The 21,544-nt window shown below is 35.1% G+C and overlaps 3 protein-coding genes across 3 annotated transcripts; 1 reads left to right on the top strand and 2 right to left on the bottom strand.

Moving 5' to 3' along the window:
- Positions 1 to 1,530: 1,530 nt before the first annotated feature.
- On the bottom strand, positions 1,531 to 4,834 carry LOC118754151 (alcohol dehydrogenase-like; the record flags this gene model as incomplete). The annotated part of the gene is given in 4 exon segments (XM_036489008.1): positions 1,531 to 2,131; positions 2,353 to 2,526; positions 2,606 to 2,833; positions 4,415 to 4,834. Coding segments are annotated over 4 exon segments (780 nt in total). The 5' UTR covers positions 4,508 to 4,834.
- A 6,440-nt stretch (positions 4,835 to 11,274) lies between these two features.
- On the bottom strand, positions 11,275 to 12,334 carry LOC118754152 (alcohol dehydrogenase-like). Its single transcript, XM_036489009.1, has 4 exons — positions 12,186 to 12,334; positions 11,897 to 12,124; positions 11,660 to 11,833; positions 11,275 to 11,595 (listed from the first exon to the last, which is right to left on the bottom strand). The coding sequence occupies exons 1-4, from the start codon at positions 12,276 to 12,278 to the stop codon at positions 11,317 to 11,319; spliced, it is 774 nt and encodes a 257-aa protein (XP_036344902.1). The 5' UTR covers positions 12,279 to 12,334; the 3' UTR covers positions 11,275 to 11,316.
- Positions 12,335 to 14,871: 2,537 nt separating this feature from the next.
- LOC118754153 lies at positions 14,872 to 16,620 on the top strand. The gene has a single exon (XM_036489011.1). The coding sequence runs from the start codon at positions 15,224 to 15,226 to the stop codon at positions 16,442 to 16,444; it is 1,221 nt and encodes a 406-aa protein (XP_036344904.1). The 5' UTR covers positions 14,872 to 15,223; the 3' UTR covers positions 16,445 to 16,620.
- The last annotated feature ends 4,924 nt before the right edge of the window (positions 16,621 to 21,544 follow it).

Raw genomic sequence — 21,544 nt, 5'->3', positions numbered from 1 at the left:
CGATTTTTTCATACTAAATATATGTATTTTACAGGTCAGCCAAAAACACCCGAAAATGCAATGGGTGGACCCATAAAAAATCGTCGATGTTTAAGTTTTTAAAATAAAACAATAATTACTTACGTCCACCTATAAACTCTACTTTTTATGATTTCGTGTGTCGGGTATAAAAAGTTTGGTTTTGCCCGAACTAAGACTTTTTTTACTTGTTTTTAATTAAGTTTGCAGAAATGTTGTTTTAAAAATTCATAACAAAATCTTTTATTGATTCGACAATGTGCAAATTCTTACTAAAAACTTTTAAGTCGTTCCTCTCGCATTTTCGATTTTTTGAGATATGACGTTCTTTCTTGAATCGAACAATATCGAAATTTTTTCCAAAATTTTATTTTTGATGCAGAAACGCATCTAAATGCTCTAGGAATATTTTTGCACCAAAAAGTAAATTTTGGTTCGATATATTCATGAATAAATATCTACGTATGAATGAGCAGAGAAACAGCTAAAAACAACTTACATACATACATACATACAGTGCCGGCCACTTGAATAGCGCTCTCTTTTGCTCTGCAGTATTGACAGTTTTTCTTTAGTTTATTTAATATTAGTTACTTTTCTATAAAAAAGCATGTTTTATAACAAAAAGCATGTAAATTCGATTAGAAAACTCTATACACATTTTACAATAATTCAACAAATTTTCAGCGAAAATTTGAGTATGCAAGTTTAGTATAACAAAGTGCAAATTTTTTTTCGTAGGGTGTTGAGCATTTTATTTCATAATAAAAGATAGGCGAACAGACTTGGAAGAAAATGCGTAAAATCTTCAACAAAAAAAAATGTTAATAATCAACGCGACATTTTATAGCCTTTAAAACAGCATTTTATTATAATAAAATTTAATATGAACTGCACACTCCAAATTCTAAAATTTGAAAAAGCTTGAAATTTTGATGAAAATTTGTTGAATTATTATAAATTCTATATAAAGTTTGCAAATCGGATTTGCATAGTTTTTATTATAGAACATGCTATATTAAAAAAAAAAACGAATGAATATTAAAACAATACACAAAAGAAAAATAGGCTAAGGCTGAAGAGCGAAAGAGGGCGCTACTCGAGTGGCCGGCACTGTATATGTTAACTTTACTGATAAGACAACAAATCGTTTTGACCTACATAAACAAAGTTTTCATTGTCTCATTTACAATAAAAAGCAATGGAAAAACCTTCACTACATATGTATTTACGCATATAATTTTACTTATAAACTGTTGTTTATTTTTTAAAAGGGGCGCGCGCTTACTTATCAACTACTAGATATAGTGCTTGCTATGCGACACCCATATATTGACAGGTTTTGCCTATTTATTTTTTTCTGCACTTAATTTTATTTATTTTTTATGTTTATAAAAATATAGTTCATTACATAACGAAAACCATATAAATCCAACTTTTGAACTTTGTAAAAAAATAAAAAAAAACAAATTTTAAAAGTCATAATTTTTACTTAGAATTTTTAGAAAAATTTTGGGAATGCAGTTTTATAGCCCAGTTTATTAAAAAAACAATTGGCGAAAATCAACGGTATTTTGAAGTCACTTCAAACTTGCACTGCACTATGCTGAGATTGAAATTTTGATAAAACTTCGTAGATTTTTTAACTTTTTTTACAAAGTTAGATACTTGGATTTATACAAAATTAACTATATATATTTTAAATAAAGCAATTTAAACTAGTCAAAGTTGTTGATGTCGTATAGTTACGATAAGCACTATTTGTATATTACTTTATGCACCGCTTTCTAATTTGAATAATTTCCACGCTTGAAATTAAACTTTCATCTCATGATTTAAAAACTGGTTCCCACATAACTGGGAATGTAATTTCTTTGATTTCGCCCAAGTCAAGCATATAAACGCCACCATTTTTACCAGTCTCAGCAACCTTTACTAAATTTTTAGCACAAATTTCAGGACTTTGGCGTCCGGCTTCATCTAAACGCGCAGCTAAACCAGCAGCAAATTTAAATGTGGATTTTGTGTGTGGATTCGCCACAAGCGCGGTCTCTGTAATGCCAGGACAAATAGTGATAAAAGTGACGCCGTGATGTTTGAAATAGAAGGGATTCTGAAAAGAAAAAGAAAAAACCAAACATTTTTGAGAACAAGTTACCTTATAGGGTGTTTACATGAAGCGATTTTAAGGGCCACTTTTAGTTGTAAGCAATAATCGCCTGGTCTGAACGGCCATACAACTAATCGCTTCCAATGAAGTGGGGCGGCAGCCAACTTTTAATTCAAAATCGCCTCTAAAATTGCCTCATGTAAACACCCTATTAAAAAGCTCACCGCCATGCAACGTGTAAATGCCGTGACACCGTGCTTTGCCGCTGAATAAACAGATACAGCTGCCGTTGGTTCCAAGCCAGCTACCGATGAGATGTTGATTATAATGCCGCCACGTCCACCAGTTGATTTATCCATATAGGGCAGAGCAGCAAAAGTGCTGTGTATCAGACCCATCTGTTGAATAAATGAGGCGTATTGAATAAATGGTATGTGTATACACATGTCTTGCGTAATTTATGAGTTTTTTTTTTACCAAATTAATGTCAATCATTAGTTCAACTTGATTATCATCCATTAGCCCACAACCATTGACAAGCAAATCAAAGTGACCCATTTTCTCGACAGCTATTTTGAAAGCTGCTGTAATGCTATCCTTTTTAGTGATATCGAATTGCACAAAGAAAATATTGGCATCGGGATATGCATTTTGTAGGGTTTGCAGCAGCGTTGCATTCTCTTGCAAATCGAAAATGGCTAAGTTCTAATAATAGAAAAATATATATTTTAAATAATAATCAACACATTTAGTGCATACAGAAATTACATACGCACATGCATCACAATATACGTATTTATGTATTGGGGTGATTGACTCAGTTTTTCTAAACCGGTTTCTACCGGTATTTTTTGTATATCTACAGGCGGTTTTTTGAAATCTTGATTTTGCGAATATCGAATAAATCCGATTTTTTATTAAACAAACTGGTTTTTTCATTTCATAAAAATTTTGAACGCTCAATACAAGTTTTGAATTTTTCAAAGTTTTCAAGGCCTTTTCAAGTTTAAGAATTGATATTCAATATATGAATGTTTGTCGCTTAAGCGTTTTCTACGTGTTTAACCGAGCTTCTCCTACAATTCGTGTTCTGCTTTCTTGATGTTGTGACCAGTGTTGCCTGGTTGACGATTTGGTTGTAATTTTGAAGATTTTTTACTGCCATGACGATTTGATGATTTTTGTGACCCAATGACAATTTTCCTTTATAGGCAAATTTGGCTGTTGCTCAACTTTGAAGATAGACAGACACCTACTGATAGTTTACCAATTCATGTTGCAGCACTAATAGTAGTTATCGATAAGTAGTTTTCGTCAATATGTGTGTAGTTTTTGGCGGTCAACTGAATACTGGTACATATTTTATTAAGCGAAGAGAATTGTGGATAAGTTCTTTAGCAAAACTTGCAAGTATGAACAGTTTTTAATGCACATCGTTAAGTTTCAGTTTGAAAAAAAAAAACAAGAAGATGAAAATGTGATTTTATTGCAATTAAAAATATTTTTAATAAAAGTAACGCGAATTTTAAAAATTCGTAAAAAGTTTAACTTTTTATTTTTTTACGTACATCATTCAAAAGTTGGATTAAAATCCAAAAGAGCTTCCTGGTTGTGTTTACTAAAATTTTTTATACGTTTACGATCTTTACACGCAAATGACGATTTTTGAGAGCCAAACTGACGATTTCGCACTTCAATGACCTGGCAACACTGGTTGTGACACAAATAGGGACATCTACACTTTTACTCCATCTTCGAAGAAGCTTTTTTATGGAAGTACACTCGCAAACCTCCGAGTGTACTTCCATTGTCTGGCGAGGGGCGATCGCTATTTGAAAAAAAAAAAACATTTTTCCGGAGTAACAGTAGGCACCTCCAAGCACTCGGCTATGGAAGCAAGAGCGCTACTCAAATATGAAAAAAGTCAAAAAAAGCAACATCGAATTTAAAAAAGTTAAAATAAGACCCAACTTGAATTTTTCACTGATTTTTATTTGTTTTACTATTGATCTAAAAAAACGTTGCACTCATTTTGCTTTGCTATTTTCTAAATCAAACCTATCTTAACTGTTTATAGTTTTATTGTAATTTTGGGCTCTGACTTCATAAGCATTTTCACTGTATTTATTCGAAAATCGGGAACCTGTTTTTTTACAAATTGCAATTTTATAATAACTCGAAAACTGGTTTTTGAGGAAAGGCGAATAATCAACCACCTTAATATGTATACAAATACAATTTTAACATGAAAAAAACTATTCACACTTAAAAACCTGTAATTGTCACCTTCACTCCTTTGGCTAGAAATTCCTGCAGACAACGCTGTCCAATGCCGCCAAAGCCACCTTCGTAAATTACATTCTTGCCACTTAAGTCCATGTTGTTATTTATTTAAAAGTTTTATTTTTTAATTAGAACAGTTTTTAGTATGAAATTTGCTTGTTGTTGTTGTTTTTTCCCCTGCTCAACAGTCCGTTAGCGTCTAGCGTTAGTATATATGTCTGTTAAGTTCGCTTTCAACAGTAGAACTGCGTTATTCTAATACAAACTGCTTTGTTTTAAATGCACTGCGGTTATCACTAAATTAGCGCTCGGTTGAAAGAACTCTCTCTTGGTTTATGATTAGCTACAAAATAATAAAGAAAATCGAAAGTCCATAAGAAGTATTTGCGTTTCTAGCTATTTGCTTCTTATCATTCATTTGTCAATATTTTTTTATCTTTTCAATGTGATATGCAAATACGTATGTACATTATAAATACAAATCCGTAATATAAATACACATGTAAACACATGCACATTAGAATCACTCAGCGCAAAAAAACGTTGCTTCAAAAAAACAAAGCGTTTTTGTGTTGCTTTCCAGTCATTTATTTACATACAGTGCCGGACAAAAGTATTGGCACAGAGAATTTTTCGCAATGTAGATATACAAAGTTTTTTGTTTCTAATTTCTTTCCGCTAAATTTTTATAATAATATAGTTCATACTACAACAAAAAACACAAAAATAAAATATCTAAACTTTGTTCAAAACTTAAGAAAGTTCCATACTCAAATTCAAAGAAACACCATGTTGTGAATTTTTCTAAAAAATCTGATTAGAATGTTGCCAATTAGTTTGAAAAGTTATTGAATTTTCCTCACTTTTGCACAAACTTTATAGATTTTATTTTTAAGGTTTTTTTGTTTGGAAAAAAAAAAAACAAATGGCAATAGAGGGCGTTACAACAACAGATACTATTAAGATCTTTGAAAAATACTCACGCTAGCTGACCCAAACACACATTTTCGCGAATTTCGCGGAAAAGAAGTGTGCGCCGAAATTGATTTGGGTAGCCATAAAGAACACCTTAATAGCCCCTAATTCCTGAATAATATTTACCAGCGTTCGACGACATTTTTTGTCAACAAAAATTTTCATTAAAAAACGGCCTCAAGCTCAACAAAATTGTTGAAATTAATTTTCGTGGTCCTAAAAAACAATTTTTATCAGTTTTTGGAAAAGTGGGTCAGCTAGCTGGACGACGTTCCGTATGCTTGCACTGAATTGTGCTAGGTTGAAATCCGAGTGGGAAAATAATGCTTAAAATACCACCCGGGCATTTTCATTACGCTTTCCTGCCTAGCAACATTTGTAAAAATTTTTGCGGAGTAAGAATTCCGAGCGCTACGGGCAAAGTTATCGATAAATATATGTACTACAATTTTGTGATGCTAGTTACTATACAATATTTATGCGCTGCTTTTACAAAAGAACGAAAAATATACGTGAAATAAGGCTAACGTATCAGGGCTAATAAAACGATGTTAAGAGTATTTGCGTTTGTTAAAAAAAAAATTAGTAAACTAATTAGCAAACTAATTTTTTGCCCCGCATTCGGCTGTCATATATATGATCACCGTAATTATACTTTTAATTGACCTAACTGCTCATAAACACATGCTAAAACTGTGCACTATCACCTATCACCTGAAATGCCAAATTATAACAACCCCACACCCGTCTGTGCATTAACAGCACATTATAATAGCGCCTCCCAGGTTTAAATTTTTTTATATGCACACTTGGAAGCTTTCAAACGCCTCTTAAAATCGAAAGTCTAACAAGATTATAAGGAGTACTTAGTTATAAATGCACACATATGTATGTAGATAAATATGTGAATTCTGTTTGCAATGGTTATAAAAAAAAAAAACAAGTATTGCATAAACTTGCTCGGCAACATCAGTGCACAAGCTTCGTATGCAGTAAGACAAGCCATAGATATCAGAGGTTTACGCTGATAGCTTATGCGGCGGCGGCGTCGCACAGTAGGACACCCCTATGTAAGCTGCTGCCAAAAGTAGTAAGCAGCTCCGACCCAGAAAACAATATTCATTGAAAAAAAAAAATGTAATTTTAGTTTATGGTCACTTTTACTTCAAACATACATAATTATTTTTCACCAGTTACAAAGACCTTTCCCACCAGACACATTTTTAGGTAATTTTTATAATTTTTATGAAGTTCATATCAGCCTAAGTTTTAATGAACACGAAAGCGTATAGTATATTTTTTTACAATACAAAAAAAAATCTGTCTTGAAACTTAAGTATTATTGGCTAAAATTCGTCGTTGAGGCACATTTTCATTGAAATAATAGTTACGAAGAACTTACAAATCATTTGGTATTTTTTCTTAAGCAATTGTATACATTATTTCAAATTTTTATTCGTTATACATATCAGAGTTCTTTTCTTTAGCTATACAATAAATAAAAATTCAACAAATTTTACAGCAGCTGTGTTTATAAAAAGAACAACAAGAGCTGAATTCGCATTTTTCGCTGCTGGACGTCTCTGCAAACCAAAGTTGCCGAAATCTTTAGGAGTATCTCATTTCTGTTACGATTTTTTAAGAATCTTCAAAGAAAATTATATGAAGTGGTTGACACGAACTCGTAAAGAAATTTCTGTATGAAAAGTAAAGAAAATTCTGAAAAAATTTTGCAAGAAATTCTTCACAGAGCAGCATTATTTTAATTGCTTTACCGATTTTTTTCGAAGTGCTCATAGTTTATTTCATTTTAGAAAATCCGGCAAAAAATCGGATCAGATCTTTAATAATTCTAAAAAATTACTTTACAATACTCTGAAAAAATGGTTTACAGGGGTATTACAAATATGACACGCATACTTAAAGATTTATTCTTTTTTACAGTATTATACTTTTTAAATTCCAAAAATAGTTACTGTTATTTTTTCAAAAATACTGGATTTTTATGAAAAATTACTTTTTTGCTACCTAATGTTTTTTAATGAACAGAAGTAGCATAAATTTATCAGACGTTGATACAAAACAATATAAACTAACAGCAAATTGCTCGTGGAACCGCGTTATAAAAATGCATATACATATGTACATACAGTCATGTCAAAAAATGGTGACGCGACATTTTGAGTAGTTTTCTTTCGTTTGTTTGATGTTTATTAAGCTCTAGCTAATTATATAATACATAAACATCATATAAATCAATATTTCAAAATATTTAGAAAAATTCAACAAATTTTTATAACAGCAACAAACTTTTTTTTCATAATATAGAAAAATACAAGAACGCAGTTTTACAACCCACTAAATTGTACTAGAACAAAGTGCAAGTTTTAAGAGGATAAGAATTCGCGTTGATTTTTGATAATTTTTTTGCCGACGGTTTTATTTTCTTCCATAAAAAAATTTTGGAATATAGTAACTATGACTGAAAAAAAATACACGCCAAAAGAAAAATGTCAAAAATCCACGGTATTTTGCAGACGCTTCAAACAAGAAAACTGACGTGCAACTTTATTGAATTTTTACAAAGTATTACGAAACAGGTTGAAGCAAGTAATATAAACAAAGTTTTTTTTTTAAGACAAGCTTTTATTAGTGGTAAGTAAAAAAAAGCGACCGCTCACCCCAACACAAATCCAATCCACGTTCAGAAAAAAAAAATATAAAACAATGTATCTTTAAAATTCACAATTTTTCCATTTTAATAAGCTGCATTTTTTGTCGGGATATTAGTAAATCTATTAAGAAGAACGCTTAATAAATCTTGTGCTTAATAACTTTACGCTCTTTTTCCATCGCATAACAAAAATAGTTATAAAATTTGCAAATAAATATTCTGTGGAATATATATGTATTTTCTTCTCTTTATTCAAGAAAAAGAGTCGATCCGCTGATTTTCTTACTAGCAAGTTTTCGAAAGTAATTTTTTTTCAGCAGTAATTTGCAGTTTTCTCTCAAAATGAAATGTAAATGCAATTTTTTCGGGAACTAGAACGCAAAAACTTGAAAATTTGCAACAATTTAAATAATTTGCAATACGAGAACACTCCTATTAACCCTAGAATGGTAACTAAGTAAATTTTACATAAACAGCTGTTATGTCGCCTACATACGTACCGCATACAAATTTTTCACTTTTGCTGTGCCTTCATCAACCTTTGGGCATTTGAAAAAAAAAACGCAAAACCAGGTATGCTTTAGTTTTTTTTTTAGATTTTGCAGTGACAAGGATGACATGGTACGAAACTCTCTCATTCTGCTTCCGAGAATCTAACTTAAAGACATTTGCTGACTTGGCAGCACTGTCAAATATAATTGGACTAAACAGCTGACAAGAAAAATAGCGAGCTGCCACCAAATACGCACAAAACGCACCGATTTAATTTCGATGGATTTCCTGCAATCACATAGCAAAATCTTGCTTGAAGATAACGTTTTGAAGAAAACGCATTTTAAATGGTAATTTTTAACATTAAATAATGAAGAGGACATTAAAATTCCAAAAAATTTACTTATTTTGTTAAATAAAAAAGTTAAGCAAAATTTACTCAATAAACCTACCAGTATGTATTTCGCTGCCGTGGCAATATTGGGGGATGTTATAAAAGGTTATTTCCCGTACGCAACGCGGGATCCTGCGGTTGCCCAAAAGAGCCTAGAAATTATTCCCGTACTCAACAAAATGGGTAATAGAGAGCGAAAATTGTAACGTATTGGATCGTATGTGTCTTCTTCTTCTTCTGCCCGAAACAGCCCGGATTTTTTCTCCGGGTAAAAATGGATAAAGCGTCAAAGTGCATATCAGCTGTTTTGTGTTTACATGTTGCCTGCATCTACTTGGTGCTTTTAAGGAATAGTGAATGTATTTTCAATCTTTAAAAAATTCAATTTCCAAGAGTTTGCATTTAAGTGACAAAAACAAAAACAACGCGAATTAGCTGTTTCTCAAATTCTGGGCACGAAATGTGGTTTTTTGTGTCCCCATACTTCTGGGTTATGTTCCATTTTTGAGAGCAAACTTTTCGCTTATTCTCTTATTACCGGATCCGGTCCGGATTGTTAGGGAAAGAACCTAAAAATGCAGATTTTCACAGCGCTCTCACAAGGGAAAGAATTTCGTATCATATTAGGTGTGTACTCGTAATGAGTGGACAAAATTATTCAGCAACGAAAATTCTGAGATTAAGCAGCATTCGCTCTCAAAGATACCAAATATCCACGTAAGTACGAGGACGCAAAATTTGCAAAAACTTGCAACCTTCGAAACAGCTGATCACTTCCACAGTTGCCACTGGTGGTCCTTTGGCAATTTATTTTCTGCTTGGTACATTTTCCCCCGATTTTACATTTTATACAATTGAATAGTTTTGGATAAGAAAAACCTTTTTAAAATACAAATTAAATATATCGGATTGAATAAGTTATTTTTCTCATCATTATTTGTGATATCACATGTGGACGCATTCAAAAATAAGAGAATCTCCTCCAAACACCCATCATTGATCCAAAAAAATTAATAGATACAGCTACAAATGTAGCTTTATAATTATACCATTTTCATTTCAACAATCAACCTACCAACACCGACAACTTCAGCAATAAAACATTTCAGCATGCTGCATTTTAATCTATTTTGGTATATTTAAAGGAAAATTATGGTACAAACGAAAAATGTCATACGGCAACCATAGTCAGCACACACTAAAGTAAACAAACTGGAGATTAATAGTAAATTAACGAAAAATAAACTCAACAAGCGTAGTGCTTAATAAATTTATTCACTTTTTCGTTGTATACTACCATTAATATTAGAATTTGCAATAAATTACTCAAAAAGGCATTTTTTCTTTTGTTTATTTACAAACATGTGTTTGTGATCAGCTGATTTTCTTACGTGGAAGTTTTCGCTTGTAAAAATTTTTCGAGCAGAAATTTGCAGCTCTCTATCATATTTTGCTCTCTCAATTTCCCCTACTTTGCAAGTTTTTTGGGTACGAGGACCCAAAACCAGTAAAAGTTTTCTAAAACTTTTGATGGTTTTGGGTACGAGTACACTCCTATTATCATTGGCAGTGATCTCAGTAAACTCGGTGAAAATAATAAAGATGAAATAGAAGCTATGCAGAATGACAGCAATTTAAGCGATAGCGATGCACAAAAAGTCGAAAAATTATGGACGCATATAATTGCGATATTTTTGTTGTTTAACAATGTGTGTAGCTCATTCAGACTTTTTCTAACAAAACTGTCAAATAAATGATTTAAAACCGAAAAAATGTACTACGTAAACTTTACGTAAATACATACATATTAGAGGGCTGCATGAATGCATTCAAAATGTCTTATGAATTATTCATATACATACAGAACGAATGAACGATTTTGGCTTCACATTTTTTTGAGTTTGAGTGAATAGCTGTTCTGATATTTGTGTCGACAGTACACAAAGCGAAAATAAATTGAATTAAAATAAATGACAATTTTTTGTATGAATATCCCAAAAAAATTTTTCTATGCACATATGTACAAACATACATATGTAAGTATGTATGTATTGCTGCGCTCCTATTACATACGAAAAAACTTGTTTGTAGAAAAAAACTTCTACCGAAATGAGTTTGAATGATTTGAATGTTTTCCATTCATTCATTCACATTCATCTATTTGAAGATAGAAAATCTAAAACAAAAGGCATATTCATAACTTACAAAATTCCAAACGCTGAATGTTTTGTATATGAAGTAAAATATTCAAATCTACTGTACTCTGTATGGCTAAAAGTTTGAATGACTTCATGCAGCCCTCTAATACATATGTATTTATGTATTCATTAGCGTTACCGTTAAAGGATTGAATAACAGCGCTTGAGGTTTTTAAAAAGTAGGTCTCCAAAACTCCGGATAAGTAATCTCTTTAATATCGCCTAAATCAAGTAAGTAAACTCCACCATTCTTTCCCGTCTCAATAACCGTTATCATATTCTTCGCACACGTTTCTGCACTCTGATTTTTGGCATCATAGAAGATTTTAGTAGCGTCTTGAGTAAACTCAAAGGTCACTCTTTTATGAAGATTTATTATGAGACCCGTATCTGTCATGCCAGGACATATTGTTATGAAGCGAACGCCAAAATGATCGAAATAGATTTGATCCTAAAAGGAACGAAAAAAAAATGTACTAAAGAAATTAAAAAAATTAGTCATGTTTCATACAAACCGCCATGCAACGCGTGAATGCTGTAACGCCATGCTTAGTGGCGGAATAAATGGCAAACAAAGCGGTTGCTTCCAAACCGGCAACAGATGAGACATTCATAATGATACCACCACGTCCACCAGCTGACTTATCCATATAAGGCAGTGCAGTGAGAGTGCTGTGGATAACACCCAACTAATGACAGTTGATAAAAGGGGGGTTATTTTTGCAAATTTGTATTTTAATAACTTCTATTACCAAATTAACTTCAACTGTCAGTTCAATGTGTTCATCCATCATTATGGCGAAACCGTTGATCAACACGTCAAAGTACTGCATTTTCTCCACAGCATCTGTGAAAGCTGCTGTTATGCTTTCTTTTTTAGACACATCAAATTGTATGAAATGAATTGTAGAGGCTGGTTGCGAATTCTGCAACTCCAGCAAAGCTTGCTTATTCTCTGTTAGATCAAAAATGACCAAATTCTGAAAAAAATATGATTTGTCTGTTATTTAAAACACTTAAAGGCCGATTTGGCAATTTTACCTTTACACCCTTTGCGAGAAATTCTTTGACACAAGCCAGTCCGATGCCACCAAAACCACCTGCATAGATCACATTTTTGCCATTGAGTTCCATATTTTGCACAAATTTAAATAATTTTATATTTTAAAGCTGAATCAGTTGATACACCGTTTTTTTCTTTAGCTGTCTGTTGCAACTGCAGGCTCTTTTACAAGTGTTGGCTTAAAAATTTTACGATTTTTGTGACTTTCTTTCGGAAGCGCCAATGTACACCCAGATGCACATACATACGCATAAGTTGTCCCCACGTTTACTTGCGATTGCAACTCATTGACGTTGCAAAACATCTCGATATCATTGACCTCACTTTATTAAGCTCTGTTTACTTAGCTGCCAGGAGAAGCGTTTTTGTTTTTTTGCCAAGAGATATAAACTGCTTATTTTGCATTTTTCGTAAAAGATGGTTAAATACAAATATGTAGAGAATTTAATTTCACAGATTTGTTATATAGAAGGTTTTTTAAAAATAGCATTTTTTATTGTAAAAAATTAGCAAAAACTGCGAAAAAAATTTACATTGTCACGGTTTTCGCCATTTTTTGACAATTTCTGTTGAAAATTCATAGCATATTGAAATTCCAAAGTTGTAGAGAATTTCATTCTTCACAACTTTTATACCTACATTTCTTTTGTACGACGCTCAGATCACGGCCGGGAACGCAATACACATAGCGATGTACGGAATGCGCCGTAAAACTCATTTCCACACCACCGCTGCAGAAGAGTTTTTTTGGCGCATTTTTTAACGTGTTTCCCCAGTAGGACTAATCCACGGACAACGTTTTTTTTTTTTTTTTTAACGTAAAGCAAGTGCAGGAAATGAGTTTTACGGCGCATCCCAAGCATCGCCATGTGTATTGCGGTCCCGGCCGTGATCTAAGCGTCGTACAAAAAAAAAATGTAGGTGTAAAAGTTGTGGAGAATGAAATTCTCTACAACTTCGGAATTTCAATATGCTATGAATTTTCAACAGAAATTGTCAAAAAAATGGCGAAAACCGTGACAATATAAAATTTTCTCGCAGTTTTTGCTAATTTTTTACAATGAAATTAAAAAAAAATCTTCTATATTATAAATCTGGGAAATTAAATTCTCTACATATTTGTATTTAACCATTTTTTACGAAAAATGCAAAATATGCTTGCAAATCGCAAAAAACCCAAAAAAATTTTATCCCAGATGGTGGAATGTTGCCAAATGAAATTTAGGGGCAAGACTGCATCCATGATCTACGTATTAAATAATAGTAAAAAAATAGTAAATCAAAAAATCGCTGTTAAAAATTTTTTAAATTTTCCTACCAAATTTATCTAATTTTACTGGGCTATATGTGTCAGAAACCAAATTTTACAGGACACGGTTTTTTCTACTTTTACATTTTTTTTTCTGTTATTTTCTGGCCTAATAAGTGTCGTTTTCTTAAGTACCTTTGATCTTCAAACACATTTTTTCAGAACAAAATTTGTATTTAAAGGCAGATAAATTTTAAAACCTACTTGAGAAAACAGCCCTAACAATTTTTATTGAGCTTGAGGCCGTTATTAATTAAATTTTTTGTGGGAAAACCACACTACCTCTCCACAACATTATTGTTCATCGAGTTAATTGGGGCTTGATTTTTTTTCTGTATGACAAATACGATAATTTCGTCCATAAAAAAAAGTGCATTGTATTATTCGTTAAAATATACGGTAGCTGTGAGATTTCATGTACAATATTTTTCCAGGTGATGCGTTGTGGGATGTAGAAGAAATTTGCATCACAAAGACATCTTCGAAAAATAAATAATATAAAAAAAAAAAACATTTTTAATATACAACGCTTTTATAAAGCACTGATAGGCACTGCCTTGCTCGCGGGCAAAGCTCTTTTAAGCTTTCTATACATTTTGTATAGGCGCGAGCAGAGTAAAAGCTCGCTCTGTCCAACGTTGATGTAAAGGAATGGCGTGTCGTCCATTTCAGCTGTAGTGTACGTAGTGCATAGGGCGACTTCTACCTCTCAACCGTAGAGGTAGATGTCGCCCTATGCACTAGAGTTTTTTATAGGAACTTTGCAAAGCAAAGGTTTTATAGCTAAAATGTTGTCTGGACACACAACATTGCAAGTTGATAAAAGCGCTGTAAAAAAGTATTCAAATCTGTACATCATGGATACTACACCTAACATGCTACTCGGGCGGAATGAGGCTAATCGTTGGCATTATTATTACAATAACATATTAAATTAAGAAGATATTGAATTCGCCACATTCAATTGGCATTTTGTTTTTGTAAACATACCACATATTAACCTCTTATAACAAATATCGAACTTCATCATGTCACTCAGCATACCACAAGGTACTATAGTTTTACCATTTCCATTTCCAATATTTTACAATCTCGCTTATTTTTTAACAGTTTTGATATTTGATAGGCCTTCATGCGTTAATCAGCGTACCGTTTGGAATATAAGAAGTTTGTTATTACAACATCGGAAGCAAACGACATACAGCCGCACATAAAACATATGTGCCGACGACGCGCGTCCATGTTGGTTAAATATTTACATGTGTAAGCTAGCACCATGCCAGTATGTCAGACGCACTGTCAAACAATCCGGCAACGACTGTGTCAACTGATACCCCCAGCTTAGTAGTTGATGTTTGATGGCGGCTGCCGGTACTTGTCTATTGGCTGCATTTCGAGGTCATCTCTGCTGACAAAGTGCTGACGGTACTTTACAATGAAAATATTGCGAGTACCACGCACTGTCTGCTCTATAAACTGTGAGCAAATGCAACAACTTGTTGCAACAATATGCATGACAAGTGGTCGGATAGATAGAGTGCGTTAGGCACACTTCGAAAGGGTGTTATGCGGTATAAATAAAACGACTCACCACTGTTTCAATTTAGTAATTTTACAGCTTTGAAGCGTGGTCATAACGCATACGCAGAGTAGTGAGAATAGCAAGGACATTTCGAAAAACTGAGCATCCTTCGAAGCACCAACACAATGCGGTTGATGCTCGCATTGGTTTGGGTGACCCTAACCACAGCGTCGACATTTCGTTATACGCCCACCAAGGTACTACTGGCTAAATTGCAAAGTGCGACGTTTGAAAAAAAGGACACAGCGCCAGCCAATACACAGTATCACGAACAGGATTCGGACGGTTTCTATTCGTATGGCTATAGTGCTGGTCGATCCGCCAAAGCCGAATATCTCACACTGGACGGCTCGTCGCGTGGTTTTTATTCCTATGTTGATGCAGATGGAAAACTGCAAACTGTAAAGTATGAAGCAGGACGAAATCAGGGCTTTAAGGCGGCAGCGACGAACTTACCCAAAGCGCCAAAGAATCCGAATAGGTTGGCGCCGCTACCCGTGAGAGATACAGCTGAAGTGCAGGAAGCAAAGAAGGCGCACTTTGAGGCATATCGAGAGGCGGAGCTGAGAGCAGCGCTGGCGTCACAAAATGAAGCTTCACGCCTGGACGAGCTCAGTTTGGAGGAGACACAAAAGCCAGAGCGTTCACAACAGGAGGTGGCGGATATTTTGGAGAGTACAAGGAGTAAAATATTAGCTATATTGTCAGAGAGTGCTAGTGCAGAAAATACACCCAGTAACAACAATTTGAATGGTGGTGCAGAGGAGGAGCTTAATGTCGAGACTACCCAAGATCAAGAAGAGGAGGTGGCCAATACGGACGACGAAGATAATAGTGGTTTATTATCCATTGATAGCTTGCAAATCTCACAAGATGACAGCGAGGGTAACGAAGAGGAGGGAAATACTAGTGATGGCGATAATGTGACGATAGAAAATGGAGAGGAAGAGAATGAAGCATCGGCGGCATCGAGAGAATTGTCCAGCGCAGAAAGGCAAATGACAACATACAAACTATCCGATTTAGTAGGCACAGATGACCAGCTCAGCTCAAGAGCTCTGTATACATACGAAGGTGATGGCGAGAGCTCCAAAGATTTGCTACGTCTTACGGACTTGCAAGATAAATCCGATTTGACTTTGGTGCGGCCGCAGCTTACCACCATTGAAACTGTGCGCGTGCCGGTGCATTCGTATTATACGGTTTTGGCGCCAAGAACGCAATACACTGTTGTGACACCCACAACACACGAGCTGGTACCGCGTGAGGAGGCGCTCAAACGTGGCCACAGCCTACCGATTTCGCTAAGTAGTTCCTATTTATCACACCGGGTGAGTTCGAAGTAAATAGGATTGCATTGATTAGTAGACTGGCAAAGAATTCAGCAAAAAAGGCGCGATTTCCAAGTTATGGACTCTCTTAAACTATAGCTATTTGAACTTTATATTCATATCATAAATATCTTTTTACCACTACCTAGTTCCATTCGAATGTTTTATTACATTTCCACTTAAATATCATACTTTATACATTTTTCTTATTAATTTTAATTACGTATGTATGTATGTATATAAAATTTTAGTATTTTTGCGATAACGCATATTTGTAAGTATGTATTTAACCATGTGCATGGATGTATTACACATATGTATTTATGTATTTTACGAAGTTAGCCTTAATTGAATAAAGAATTTGCAAAGCAAATTGTAAATATTTGAAAAAATACAAAAAAAGTATTTAGTATTTATTTTTCTCAATATTGAAGATATTACATATCGATGGCTAAGTGGAAGATCGACCTATCTCGGCAGCCAGCTCGAAAACGCCCTGTCTCGGAAAAAATTTCAACAACACCCTATTTCACAATTTGGTTGAAGAACGGCCCACATTCGCTTTAGAAATCAAAGGTATGATTTTAATATTTTTATCGAATTTTTTAACAACTTGAGAACTAAGCAGGGTTTAGGTATTATAGTTAGATTAAGCTGCCCATAAGAGGTCCATAAAGAAAAAAAAGCTGCCGTTTCTTAAGCGAGTTTTATCAGACGCTTTGATATTTTGTCAATTACTGAGTGAAAGCCCTTAAGCTGCAACTTGCCGAGTAACGCGAGTCTTTGCCTGCTGTAGGCTGAATACTCGCAAATTATATTTCCACAGCTTCCTTGTGATAAATAGTTGAACCCTGCTAACAATCACACTAGCGGTCTCGAGTCCATTCTTCTTGTTCAAAGCAGGAAATGAGACATGAGTTCCTTTCGAGAGCCAATTCCTTGGCCAACTCGTCAGCTCGTTTAATACCTTCCACATTTGCCATTGATTTATTTTTTCATACGAATGTAAAACCTTAATGGCTGCCTGACTATCTAGGTTAAGGTTTACTGCTCGCTAGGCGGTTTAAAATTCTGTAGTCTGTTCGCACAGACCTCGGCTTGATAGATACTATAGTGACCTAGTAGCTTAAATTATCACTGAATTTCCGGTTCGGCGTATTATACTGCAGCTCCTCCTACTTCGTCCATTTTAGAACCGTCTGTGCAGAAGTGCCTCGCGGCAGTTGTAAATGCTTCGTTCTTGGCTTCCGAATCCGCCGGTGGCATGTATAAAATTGCATGCAGAGCTGCTGTCGGTGTGGTTCTCAAGTCCCACATTATACTGATCATTAAGAACTGGGTGAAAATCCCCAACTGCAGCCCAGCATCGCCTTACATGTGTACAGTAAGCCGTATTACGATATATGAAAGCGAAACAAGTTTATCGTTTGGTAGTTTTATTTGAATACTTATGCCAAAAAAACATGTTGGGTGAACGAGACCTTTTCGGCGATATAAACATTTTAAAAATCGGATATCAATTAATAAGTTATAGGATAAAATGCGATTTAGCGGCTTTTAGCGGGTGCTAAAGAAAAATTTTACACCCAAAATTTTTTCTCGACAATAAGTACTCAATTAAAACTGGCACACGCAAAACTTTTTTTAGGTTACAGTATTGCCGAGGAATTCCTCATGACCGTTTGCTGTTGAGTACGGTTCCAAGGCACCTCGTGTTTGGCTTTGATTTGAAGGGTGGTCTCCCGCAATTTAGGTTTATCCTAAGCTAGGATCTTTTATTTTCCAGTGAATAATACTAAGTCAGTCTTCTCTTCGTTAACGCTCAGTCCCACTGTGGCTGCTTCTCCTTCTATATTCGTAAAAATATTACTAACCACAAACGTCCATAGAAGTGGTGGCATAGAGACAACTTCCTTTCGTGCTGACGAAAGCGGCCCTAAAATCGACAAATATAAGGTATGTGACGATCTTATTATCGCGAGCCTTTTCCAAGATTTGGAAAATTGTGAATACCTGGTTTATGGTCAATTTTCCAGGTCTAAAGCCATACTGATAAGGTCCAATGAGTTCGTTGGTGGTGGGCTTCAGTATTTCACACAATATACTCGATATGACCTGAGCACACTTAAATTACAGTCGTCGAACATACGTTCACCTAACCATATTCTGCATACGAGTTGATGTATGCACCTTACCACCTTGGATAACTCGGCTGGCTGGCGTCAGTTGTAGCAGGTTTGTTCTTTTTCAGCCCCGTAGTTGCTGTTCGTACCCGTCGTAGTCAGGCGGGGGATCCTGGACTCCGTCATCATCGACTGGGGTCCGGATTCGTCTTATCTACATCTTTGCTGCTACCATTAAGCAGGGTAGAAGTGTTCCTTCGGTAATTCAAGCACGTTCTATACATCTCTGCTAAAATTTTCGAGCGTTTTTCATGTCGGCCAGCACTTCAAGCTCCTCGCACTCACGTATATCGACCTCTTCAGCTCGCTATAGCGGTCCAACGTAGCCGTGTTGCGCCCGTTCGCAGCGTGGCCCTGTAGGCGGCAACTTTTTTCTCAGCAGCTTCGTGCCATTCCTCATCGTACTAGTGATTCTTTCATGCTCGCTGAAATCTGACTACTTCGTTTTTTTATTCACTGGAAAAGGTTTTTACGTGGCGGGTCCCTAACCCAGCGCCCAACCCATCGCTGGGAGGGGGTGGTTTCTTAGTCGAATAGACGTTTATTTAGCGAGCCGCTTGACCCACGCCAGAGAGAGGTTTAAGAAAGCTTTATTTCGAAAACCATATCTAAGAGGGTTGCCACCAGTTTTGGAGCTCAAAATCATTTCAAGCAAAAAATTAAATTAAATATTTTTGTGGGAATTAAATCAATGAGTGGTCTAAGAAAGCTTCATACCGCAAAAATTTTTGAAGAGGGTTGCCACCTGCTCAGAAATTTAAATATACTTTATTTCAGATTACTATTTCAGTATGAGTGTCGAACGAGACAGGTTCAAGAAAGATAATGTTCGGTAATATTTTTTACGAGGGTTGCCACTTGGCTAAAAAATCAAAATCAATTTAATTCACCAGCTAAATGAAATACTTTAATATGGATATCAAATGAGTTACGCTTATGAAAGGCTTATCCGGAAATATTTTTGACGAGAGAGGTTTATAGGCGACAAACACGGTGAGTCTCACTCGCGAGTCCGTTTGGATGTGTTAGTGAATATAAATATGTGTTAGTTACACAGACATGACTCTGAATGACTCAACTGTGTACAGTCGAACGGCGAGTCAACACGCACCTACACAGATAACTCGCGAGCCAGACGCACCGCATTGTCTATGGCGAATATTAAAAAAGGTATATTTCAAAAATATGTTTGAAGATGGTTACCTCCTGTATTAAGGTTAAAAATCAATTTTAGCACTGTTTTCGTATTTTTCAAAAAACTATCCAGTACACTGAGGGAAATAATGCGTAGTAAAAATGAATACTTTGTATTTGATTATCGTTTAAAAATGTTCGAATTTAAAAATAATATTTTCATACAAAATTTATTACTCACGTATTTGACTGTTCATATCTGAGTATATATATGAGTGTACATACGCACCCCAAGCATGCAGACCGCCGCTTTGAGAGAGGTGACAACACAAACATTCATACATAGTACATGTTTATCCGTACAAATCGTGTGCTGTGGTGTTGATATATATTCAACATTTGAAAGCAAATTTATATGCCTGGGTGTAGCTGAGTGCGCAAAGATGCATGCCACAATTCGTTGATATCCAGAGATGGTCACGGTTCGAATTCCACTGCAGGCAACATGCAAGTTAAATATTTTTTTTTTAGTTTTTGTCTTGATTATTCACTTCACGGATGCTTTTTCAGATTGAATTGAATCGAATATTTACCAATATACAGCACTTTCGTTTCGTTTCTTGCAAGTTTTTGCATACGAAAACGCCAGTAATAGTTTTTACTGGATAGTGCGTACAAAAACAGGGCTCATATAAAGAAGAGAGCTGATCTAGTCATTTTGTATTCGAATTTCTTGTGGCATTTTGTTAATTTAGAAAACCTCTAAACGGCTTTTATTAGCCCCAAAACTGCCAACCCCTGGTCTGCGGTGTCGGAAATGTAGCCTCAGCAACTCCACTACACTGCATCACCGCTGTGATTTAACTCTTCATTAACAGACCACGAATAGTCTCTTATTTTCGCGAATAAATGTGCATGTAAACTAATAATACGGTGAACTATTGATCCCAACAGCAATATATTTTGTGAGTGAATTCAAACTACAAGAACAGAGCTAAAACAACTACCTACTCGAAAATTAATAATATTTAAGCAAAAATTTAAAAATAACCCAGCAAGGGCAAACTGCAATTCACAAAAGAATGAAATTTGTTTTTATATCCGGAAACTTCTGTCAACAACTGGGCTGGATGCTTGCTGACATTGTTTTGACTCCATATACAAGAAGGGTTTTTAACCGTTTTTTTTTTTGGTGTTTGTTTGGCTGTCTGCAATTGTTTGTTGTCATCGAATTAATTCGAATGTTATTTACATATGTATAAATATGTATGTATGCATGTACATACATATAATTTTAACCATTCAATGCATTCAACCAATGAATTAAGATTTTATAGCTCATACAACTGACATATCACCGCATGCGTCCAGCAGCTGCCTCGCTTATCGCTGCTGTTCGAGTTCTCTGATTCGAGTACGGTGGTGCTGGGGCTGCCTTCCCGCACACACGGCGCCAGGCACGATTTGTGTTGCGCCCCGTATCGCTCGCTCACGTGTTTCACATGATTTCGCACAAGCAGAGCATAACTTTTTTTTTTTTTAAACTATATGCATCAGAAGACGCTGCCACATGTGTAGCGTTGTTGAAAAACGTGCAGTGTGTTGGGTCTTCACAGGGTTTGCGTTACAAACGAAAGTCAACTGGGCGACCTTCTTGGGGATACGAATGCGATTTATGAAACATGCGCATGACAGTGGGATGAGCGCGCATATGAATATGTACAGATACATATATCATACTAGGTATGTACGTATGGCATAAGCATGAACAAGCATGTGAGCTACCGAAAAAATAACT

The sequence above is a fragment of the Rhagoletis pomonella genome, unplaced genomic scaffold, assembly GCF_013731165.1.
Source record: "Rhagoletis pomonella isolate Grant_MI unplaced genomic scaffold, Rhpom_1.0 Rhpom_scaffold_03460, whole genome shotgun sequence".
NCBI lineage: Eukaryota > Metazoa > Arthropoda > Insecta > Diptera > Tephritidae > Rhagoletis > Rhagoletis pomonella.
Note: the sequence above shows the minus strand (reverse complement) of the source record. Positions and strands in the feature narration are given on the sequence as shown.

Bases quoted from the DNA above. Each gene is read 5' to 3' on its own strand.
- LOC118754153 (XM_036489011.1), top strand. From the start codon at position 15,224: ATGCGGTTGATGCTCGCATTGGTTTGGGTGACCCTAACCACAGCGTCG.
- LOC118754152 (XM_036489009.1), bottom strand. From the start codon at position 12,278: ATGGAACTCAATGGCAAAAATGTGATCTATGCAGGTGGTTTTGGTGGC. The intron at 12,125-12,185 runs GTAAAATTGCCA...TATTTTTTTCAG, and splicing joins TTCTCGCAAAGGGTGTAAAG to AATTTGGTCATTTTTGATCT. The intron at 11,834-11,896 runs GTAATAGAAGTT...AACTGTCATTAG, and splicing joins TGACAGTTGAAGTTAATTTG to TTGGGTGTTATCCACAGCAC.